The sequence below is a fragment of the Priapulus caudatus genome, unplaced genomic scaffold, assembly GCF_000485595.1.
Source record: "Priapulus caudatus unplaced genomic scaffold, Priapulus_caudatus-5.0.1 Scaffold19, whole genome shotgun sequence".
Taxonomy (NCBI): Eukaryota; Metazoa; Priapulida; class Priapulimorpha; order Priapulimorphida; family Priapulidae; genus Priapulus; species Priapulus caudatus.
In genome coordinates, this window is record NW_014577080.1 from 396,427 (window position 1) to 407,049 (window position 10,623).

Here is a 10,623-nt window from a genome sequence, read left to right on the forward strand (position 1 = left end):
GTGTACGTGTGTGTACGTGCGTGTACCCGCGTGCACGTGCGTGCACGTGCGTGCACGTGCGTGTATCTCCGTGTACCCGCGTGTACGTGCGTTTACGTGCGTGTACGTGGGTGTACGTGCGTGTACGTGTGTGTACCCGCGTGCACGTGCGTGTACCCGCGTGTACTTGAGTGTATCTCCGTGTACCCGCGTGTACGTGCGTTTACGTGCGTGTACGTGGGTGTACGTGCGTGTACGTGTGTGTACCCGCGTGCACGTGCGTGTACCCGCGTGTACTTGAGTGTATCTCCGTGTACCCGCGTGTACGTGCGTGTACGTGCGTGTACCCGCGTGCACGTGCGTGTACCCGCGTGTACGTGCGTATATCTCCGTGTACCCGCGTGTACGTGCGTGTATCTGCGTGTGCGTGTACGGGCGTGTATCTGCGTGTTCGTGCGTGTATCTGCGTGTACGTGCGTGTATCCGCGTGTACGTGCGTGTATCTGCGTGTACGTGCGTCTACCTGCGTGTACGTGCGTGTATCTCCGTGTACCCGCGTGTATCTGCGTGTACGTTCGTGTACCCGCGTGTACGTGCGTGTACCCCCTCTGTGCGTGCCTGCCTGAGCCTAGCTTAGCATCGTTTTCGTGCGATGACCCCAGGTCATAAATAATAATTAAGACTGGTCTTAGCTGCGCAAACAACAACCGTGCGCAACAGCGGTGTCAGCAAACAGCACCAGTAAACAATGGCTGGTCGTATCTGAGCATTGATTTCACTATAGGCATGCACATCGTGAGGTGCCTCGCAAACCGCTTGTGAGGTTGAACTCAATTGAGTCTGTTTCAAGTCTGAGTCTGTGTGCATAGCAAGCGCATCAGGTAATTATGAAGGTCAACCATCGAGTCCTTATACTTATCTTGTATAAGTTTAATTCATGCGCGCGGCGTATGTAACATAATCATAGTTTTACGCGTAACAGCGCGTTGCACGCATCACATTGCAGTTGTGGTTCTGTGAGGTTGCTCTTATATTATGTATAAAATTGGCATGCGCGGTGATTGGAGCATGCACATTAGTAATTTTTATTTGCGTCGTGTTTTATTTTATCGCGATTTCTAAGTGAAAGAAAGAACATCGTGCGTGCGCGCCTTTGTGTCTGTGTGTTAAGGGCAACTGCGTGCTATAGAATATGCAGTGATTTTTCATCATTGGCTTGGAAATTATGACACAAGAGTGTCAGACCGTGCTGTTTAGCCGTTGTTGATGTATTCCTAAATACAACAACGCGTTCTGCACGCGGACATGACTTCCTGTCGCAAAAAGATTTGAAAGTCAACATATTGTGACAGTCTGTCACTTGCAACTGCAAAACAGGGGCATCAAAAACGGAAGAATGCGACAAAACTGTATCTGAGTGTAGTTACGACTAGTCTGTTACAGTATTGATTGAGTAAGTGCTCTTTTCTAATGCCAGAGCAGCTGCTGCTAACAGTGGAAAGTTGCGATATATTTTTTTTTTTCATTAAAGGTCTAAAATGTTTTGTTCCTTACTGTAAATCTTTATACGTGTGTCGTGTCGTTGTCAAGTCTGAAACATCTGTAGCAGATAGCGTTTATGACATGAAACAAGGATTTATGAGGATAGTCTGGATTTCTTGGTATGTCCTCTTATTTACACATATAGCAAGTATTATATTTGGCTATATATTTTGCCTATTGCTATAATTTGGTGGAAGGATGCTATACTTGGATATTCTCCAGTATAATTTCGTCGTTCACCTGAGTTATTATTATTATTTTTATTTTTATTATTACGCTTTATATTGTTATTGTAATAGTAATTACCTCATTACACGCTTATATCATATACTATATATATATATGTGTGTGTGTGTGTGTGTGTGTGTGTGCGTGCGTGCGTGCGTGCGTGCGTGCGTGCGTGTGTGTCACTGTGTATGTATGTATATATATATATATATATATATATAAGGAAGTTTATGAAGGGTTGTTCGCTTTTATTTAAATTAGATCTTAAATGTTAATTATCAAAGCAATTTAAATTACGGATTATCCGCGAAGATTTCCAGCCCATTTACACAGAAATACTTGCGCTTTAAAAGGGATAACACATTTCCCAATAATAATTACAGCAGTTACGCAGCTGTTGCTTCCTTCTAACGATGAGTAATAATTAGCTGCCTGTCATGCCGTTCGTACACGCATGCATGTTTGCGTGCCGGTGGCTACTGTCGCTGACTGGAGCGACTCCCGGTGGGGGGGGGGGGGTACTCACCTTTTTGGGGGTAGGGGTGCTCCACCTAAATGGGGAAATTGAGGGCAAAAAGATGGCTTGACGTGTGAAAACCTAGGGCAAAAAGATGGCAAGGAAAATTGGGGGGGGGGCAAAAAGATGACTAGCAAAAAATATGGGGGCAAAAAGATGGCAAGGAAAACGAAAAATGGGGAGCAATAATGCGGCGCATATATATATATATAATACGTTACTATGCGGAGTACCCCCCACCCGAGGGAGCGGCCGTGTGTGTGTGTACTAGCTGCTCCTCAGATATCCGCATTTACTTTTGGCGCGCGCGTGTGTGTACAGTGACGCGATGCGCTGCGTCAGAGAGCCTGGCGCGTGCAGCGATCATGAATACAAGTTACAACACCTATATTTGCGTCGGATCAATGAGTATCAGCCATCCTGTTCAAGTCACGGCCGACAGCTTTAACATCCCAGTTTAATTGAATTCTGGGGGCCGTGGAGCGCGCATGCGCAGGAGCAGCTCGTTGGATGCAACCATTTTTCAGTCGGCGCATGCTGGTGTGGAACTTCCTGTGAAAACTAATTCGTTGACATTCCTCCGAATTTTGCTCTGGTGTGATGGAATGGGTGGATTTAATTAAAAAAGAACACATTCCTTGAACTATTTCTGCCTATCTCGAACCCTTATCACGGTCGGTGTCATCCGCAATTTCGATTAAAATCTGGTATCCGTGAGTTTACAGCGATTGTTGATATGGCGCATGTGTATTTTGTATTGCCATAAATAGGTGTTTACTGAAGGATGTGGTTCACGGAGCAGCTATATTGTCGTTATCTAGGATAGATGAAAGAATTATCATTTGTCAAATAGCGGAGTGGTACTTTTTATAAAAATGAACTTTGATATCTCAGGAGTCGTACGATTGTTCACTACCTTTCCAAATTACTTTACTGAACTGCATCAAAGTGTTTCCCTTTTAAAATCTCCTAATAAACTAGAGTAGCGGGTGAGCAAAGTCCGAGTTGTTTTAATCGGCTCGTGAGTGTTAACAATAGGCATCCTGGTCTGAATAGCTATATTAAAATCGGGAGAGCCTCTCCCCATGTACAAGCATTGACTGCGTGCACGGTAGAGCATGTTCACTGTAGCGCATGCAATGCTGGTGACAAAATGAGACAGACGTGTCGCGAGTAAAACGCATTTCGCGATAGACGCGATTAGTCGTCGATCTGAATTGAGGCGGTGCGGCTCTCTGTGTGTGTTCTCCTCTGTCACACGTGTCAGACGATCAACCCCCCCCCCGTAGACACGTGCTAATCCGTTTATGACGTGTATCGCTTCGAGTCATGGCTGCTGAATATGTGCGCACGTCTATGACGACCGGATTTGCGCACTTAATTGCGCAGACGGCAATCTGCGCGAAATCGAACGATATCCTAGAACGGTATATTGCAGTGGCGGATCTAGACGGTTGTAGTGTTTCAACCCCCTTGTTTAGCCACTGAATAATGTTATCAGGAGGGACGAATAATATATTATTAATAGATTATATATTAATATAGATAATCTATTATTATTATTCACTTCTGATGTTATGATACTAGTCAAATGGTGCCACCCTAGCACCGCCTGCCTTCGGCATGCCTTCACTCAAATACCCCCCCCCCCCCCCCGTCTCCTGAAAGCTAGATCCGGCCATGCATTGTGTGTGTGTGTGTGTGTGTGTGTGTGTGTGTGTGTGTGTGTGTGTGTGTGTGTGTGTGTGTGTGTGTGTGTGTGTGTGTGTGTGTGTGTGTGCGTGTGTGTGTTTGTGGGATATGATGCTACAATCTACATGCATTGCTATCACGGTTTTACTCGCCGCTAATAACAAACAACAAGTTGGATGAATAATTAACTGGAGTTTTAAACACTGATAAAATATAAGTGAGTAGGCATAGGCGTGTAACACTTCTACCCACTGATTTTATAGAATACTGGTCATCCGATTTTACCAGGCGATGCGCTATACTCAGCTGCGTTTTCAGTTATTCTCTCTGATCTAACGCGATCTTTCATGAAAGTTTTAGTTCTATCCCAGCGTCCATCGCTTTCAATTACAGCTTCAGCGAAATGCTTGTCCGATAATGCCGATATGCACGCTGCACGTAGTGCTAGAGCTATACGAATGTATGGTGTGCCCGAGTCTTGGAATTAGATTCGTGAGATTTCTTTCCACGTACCTACACAGCAAGGCCGCTTGCGCTTACACCGAGGTGTGTTGTAGTTATGCCGCAACGGATATGCAACAGCCACTGTGAGGTAAAACTATTGTGATATATTTTGGAAAATGTCAAACCATAGTGCTAAAAATAGGCTATTTATATATTATTGGAGATAAGAAGTTTCTTTGCCTATGATATTCGTGCATACATTCGAGCTGAGCGCATAAATGGGCATTGCATCTGCTAAACGTGCACAGGCATGAAATCTGAAAGATAAGGATAGCACCTTGAAAAGGTTTCAGTGTTACCATGGCAATAAGATGTTGTGTCACCATATACATTCGCTGGGAGGTAAACTCGGTTGGTCAGTGTACACGGGGGAGACGTGAGGCCGGGGGGGGGGACGCTGTGATATGTGCAAATATTACCCAGCCTGCTACACTCATTGACGTACGCGTCGTCTGTGTGTGCGCTGAATTGTCAGCAACTGCAGCTGAGCAGACGGATTAGACAAACTGAGAGCAGCGTGTGATTCCGATCCATATATATATATATATTGTAATTATAGCGCTCACGATCGCCGCTAGCGCGCTCTGCTGCTGGGGTGAGAATGTAAAGGTCACGTTCTAACGGTTCTATGTCAAGGACGCTTATTCTAGGTCAAGCTTTAAAGGTCAAGGACGCAAATTCAAGTTTAAAAATGCAGTTTCTGTTATTCTTCGTAATGCCGTTCCCCAAACGGGTGTTTTTTTATTTTACAGCTATACCCTGGTTTGATCTCACTTTATTGAAATCAGCACGCAATGCAATTTCTGCTATTATAGAAGGAATATAGCTTTCTATACTGACAATTTGTCGCGCAACAGTAAAATATTGATTGGTCTTCTTGCAATAATTAAAGGACAGGAATTCGCTCCCTTTTAAAAGCCAACCTAATCCTTAAATTTAAATTGTCATAATTTCACACGTCCATCGCTGTACACATTGATTGGCGGTTACAGTTGTATAGCTAATTTAATTGTTTATGTATAATATATTATAAACTAACGTATTAATTGTCTCGCATATATTTATTGGTGGAAATGATAAGTAGTTTCTATAATTGATGCTGCTAGTGAGACTAACCCAAACGTTCGTATATTTACCTGCGTTGCTTTTATTAAACTCTAAACTGGCAGGTGTCAAGGCAACGTGAAAGCGTATGTGATTACTTCCAGTCCTTTATAAATAGCCGCTATCGCATCGGCTCCCTATTGGCAGTATTATTGGGTTGTTGAACATTTCATTATGACGTGATGTAATTCGATCCCCTGTAGAACATTAAGGCTGATTTATACTGTAATATAGTTTCGTGCGATAGCTCTAGATGCGTCGTTTTAGGCTGGTTCGCTCACGGTAAGAGCTACAATACAATATATTGCGTAAACAATAAAGACGGACATTTCTCTTTACCCCGTCGGTCCATCTCCCCTAAATTACCTGAAGGACTTTGATGCTTTCTCTCGCATTGTGCTCGCCTAATTGAGCAATAGACTTCTGTTGATGATTTTGTCTTTTGCGTCGCCTGTGTGAATTTCTTATTTCCTTTTCCGCCTTGTCGTGTGTCGGAGCTCGTTCACAGCTTCCCACGATTACCCAGGCTTGGAAGGGATTGCGGACACTGTGCGTACAAGTAGTAGTAATTGTGAGCCGTAATCAAACGAACTCGACTGTAGTTACACAAGACAGATGTGCCGCACTCGTTTGCGGGTGAGTTTTTCAAAGGTGTGTAATTGCTAGCGAGTGTTGGAGTCGCTGAGTCGTCTGAATGCACGCGAGAAAGCCGCACGCGCTTGGTGAACACGCGTGATCGAAGTGAATTCAGGCTTCGCTTGCCGTAGAATGGTGGTTAGCTCATAATTGGCATCTCGAAAACTCATCCTTTTAACAAGTTTACGTCTGTGCACGAGAGATTTGTAGGCCAGATCAGTCTAGGAAGCCACAAAAAGAATATCGCAGACATATAGTGAAGTAATTCATCTCAGGTTATACGAACAAACTCTGGGTGATTGGAGGCCTTGTATTTCAGCGTGGCTCACAGAAGGCTACTTGCTATGAGTTATTCATGTCGACGTTTTCTTCTACATAGCCCTTCGCGCATGCACAATTCTATGGCCAACCTAGCTATGATCCCATCCAACCAATCGTTCGTGCTTCTCAGACGAAATTTAGGACGTCTTTTTGAATATAGATCATCAGCAAGTTCTTGCGCGCGCGCGTGCGTGCGAGAGAGAGAGAGAGAAGTCGTGGCAATTCGATGAGGAATGTAATGTGGCCATGCAGCGCCCCGCCGCCGCTACGTGACGAAATGCATTGGCAAGCTGTTGGCGATCACTGCTTGCACGTTGATGACTCCAATTTGCAGGCCCATCTGAACACCCTAAATTGACGCAGAATGGACCTTAAATCCTCCATCTACTCCTTTATGTGGCTTAATTCGCTTACTTGTATGTTGCACCCGTGTAGCAGAGACCTCCGTCTGTGACAGCCGACAGAAGTAAGGCTTGCGGGTCATCTGAAGAAAACTACTGCTGTTGCTGCCCCGCACAGCTTGTACTCTATTACATGTAATATCATCTTCTACTAGATTCTTGTGTAACGGGTCGAGCTGGATTTATTTGGTGGAGGAAGGAACGTTTATAACTTATGATGCTTGGCATAATTGCACTAACCAATATATTTGTCGGTGTAGCTTTGTCGATAATGTCGTCAAATTTGTTGATGTTGTCACATATATTTCAACACGGGTTATCTGATGTCAATGATGGGTTCCAGTATCGTGTGTACTTGCATACGTATAAATTGCGTGAGACCCGCTCAAGGAATGTAACTACATATTATCAGGGTGACTTAATGATATCAAAATTTGTTTTTGATTCACTCCTGATATTATCTAGATAAATACGTCGCAGTACTATTTACACTTTAGTCCAAGATATGACGTTTTATTTTAACAGACATTATAGACTCGAATAAGTACCAAGGTGCTTCCAAATGCTGATGTAAATATAGAGTGACATCGGTACGTGAGATAAGATGAGATGAGATGAGAGGAGAGGAGACGATAGAGAGAGAGAGAGCGCGCGCGCGCGCGAGAGAGAGAGAGAGAGAGAGAGAGAGAGAGAGAGAGAGAGAGAGAGAGAGAGAGAGAGAGAGAGAGAGAGAGAGAGAGAGAGAGAGGGATACAGAGACAGAGCAAGCTAACCGGGCAAGAGTGCATTTGTTATAATGGATTTTTTTTATTTCCTATATGTTGACAGCTCCACCGAGGTTCACCTACTGGCCGCACTCCCCGCAGTACTACAATCCTGGCGACACCGCAGTCCTGTGGTGCAACGCGACGGGCGAACCCAGTCCTAACATACTTTGGAGAAAGGTGAGAATCATGCAGTAGACAATCTGAAGTAGTACACTTCGTGAATACAGTCGGTCGCAATAACAGGCAGGTGGGACGGTATACGTCATGTTTGGTCGTCGTCTATGACGTTGTTAGTTCTTATACGTATTGTCGTCTTAATGTTCGTGAGTATATGCTTTAATACAATTTTTATATTTTTATTTTAGTTGTTATATGTCGTTATACTATCAAGAGCGCACAAACTATGTAGGCCTACAGTTTACGTGTTCTTGATAGTATACAGTTTATTGATGAAATTAATATACTTGATAATCGTGTGTATACCAGCCAACTGAAATATGATTATAGACTTTATAGCTAAAGGTTTAGGAATTCCATAGATTTGCAGTAAACGTTACACAAATTTGACATTCCATACTCTAGAAGAATGAGCCTTTTTACACAATATAGCAGCCCTATACGTTCCTGCAATTATCAATATAGACATTGTCCAATGTGTACGTTGTTCAGCTTCATGTTTGATCTGCATTCATCTGGAATGCGACCCAATAGTGCATTCAAAAATATTTGGTGTGTTCTTAGTGCTAGTTCTAGTAAATAGAATTAAATTTGTTATTATTCGTTCCTGCTATATTTATCCGTACCTCCCTACAATTCGACTAGTGGAAAACTTATATTTGTCTGCAAAGGTACTACCGCAATACAGTCTTCAATGGCACTCTCTGTCTATTATTCCACAGAAATGACAAAGAGGCCAACAATTTACCTGTTTGTTAAGTACAATTAGAAGCACGGTCGATTGCGGTTATTCGGATGATGTTTTATAACCATGAAATTATGGGCATTTATATATACACACACATTATCTGCTTGATAATGTCCCATAACATTTGGCACGAAATTGGAGACAGACTCTCTAGACAAGAATGCGTGTAATGCACGATAGCATAATTGATTATATTTAATTTTATTTTGAAATTAAATTTAAAGGTCGTTGGAACAATCCAAGAGGACAGTTTCGTAGCGGTCGTGCATAATTATTCTGCCACAGTGTACAGTATTAAAATGTTGCTAATATGTTCCGTGTAATTTAACTCTCTGGATAATTCTATTTGATCATTTGGAACCCAAAGCTCAGCGATTGATGATAAAAAGATGAAGGGCATAATTGTTTAAAGCGGAAAATCTAATTTCAGTCTGTTTCGCTTTGCTGTTGAGATTTTTGTGAAATTCTGCTAATTATAATGCAGTGTTTTTATATCAAGCTGAGTGGGAAATTGATACATTCTATACATGACTTCTCGATGCTTAAACGTTTCACTAGGTAAAGCAATTAACTTGTTCACTAGGATTTCCCCCATATGCTCTTCTAGCAAACTGCGATGTTGAAGGCAGAGTTGAATCTGCCCTAAATTTGTCCTCGCTTCTTACTTTGGCATCAATATTGTACATTGCAACTGCATGTGACACAATTTGCATATTTCGCAAAACGCCATAATCGTCTTTGCTAGAGAGTAGTGTTCCTGAATAGCCTAATGGTTCGTGTAATTTGCTGAGCGTGAAAATATTCGTCTTCGATTATATTTTACATTAGAAATAAAGCATAGGTTTTGCTAAAGAACAGCCACTGCACACGCATTCCGTTGCTCGTTTCAGTATGGTATAGTATGGAGTAAATGCATAGTAATCTCACCATACGTGTTGTTGACCTCCATATTTTTTTACGAGGAAATATTTCATGGTTTTCTAATCGACAATCTTTGTTCTTTCACAAAATGTGCGTTGCTATGGAAAGTAGTAAACCCCGTTTACGTGGCTTGAGTGACCTGCTGGTAGTGTTGAAATAACTGCTGTTTCTGCGTATATACGGTACGCGTACGCGTAAAAGTAAATTAATGCGAATATATTCCGAAAATGCGGAAAAAGCATATTACGAAACAGGAATGTCAGTTGTTGCAATGTAAGTAGGTATTGTAAATGATAGATATAGAATACATGTTACGAGAGCATTCTTGTGGTTTACCTATAGTGTATTGCGTTTTATATCAAATAAAAAAACTCGTAAATCAAGATATCAAAGGACTATGGCAAAAAAGATATATTTGATATTTATATTAAATATTTACATATGTGGTAATGTGGAATTCATGTCGATTTAGCGAGTGTAATTATGATAATTTGCATGAAATCGAGATTAACCGCGGTAGTTCTCGTCCTCTTGCAGAATGGCATCTACATGAGGAACGGTACTCAGACGCGCGTGTACAACAACATCCTCCGGATCCCGCATATAGATGGCAGCACCAAAGGCGTCTACGAGTGCGTGGCCCGCAGTGCTGAGGGCGAATCTACTCGCGTTGTGCAGGTGGTCGTGGCAGGTAATTCACGTCTAAACGGACCGCGGCCAAACTATGGCGGTGCTGTTGCGGATTGCACAAATCAGCGATAATGTTGCAGTTATGCTGGCTGATACATATATTGCCAGGCTGCCAGCGTGGAGACTGCAAGTTCATGTTGTCATTTTTAAGAATGCACCTTCTCAAGGTCAATCAAAATTTAAATCGATATATCTATTTACAGGATATTTTCCTATCAAAGAAAAAGCTTGGCCAATTTTCATTACTGTGGTACTTGAACAGCTTTTACACTACCGGTGAAATGGTTTTACATTGGGACATTAATTGCTTAGCCCTTAAGTAGTTTGCATATATATGTATATATATATATATATATATAATATATATATATATATATATATATATATATTATTTAG

At 42.3% G+C, this 10,623-nt stretch overlaps 1 protein-coding gene across 2 annotated transcripts in view; it reads left to right on the forward strand.

Annotated features, from left to right (window-relative positions):
* The window catches only part of LOC106811622 (protein turtle homolog A-like), a 138,482-nt gene that overhangs the window by 111,220 nt on the left and 16,639 nt on the right, over nt 1-10,623 (forward strand). For both annotated transcript variants that reach the window (XM_014815326.1, XM_014815332.1), the window contains exons 6-7: nt 7,753-7,868; nt 10,075-10,228. In XM_014815326.1, the coding sequence (XP_014670812.1) occupies nt 7,753-7,868; nt 10,075-10,228 (270 nt within the window). The remainder of the gene's footprint in view (nt 1-7,752; nt 7,869-10,074; nt 10,229-10,623) is intronic.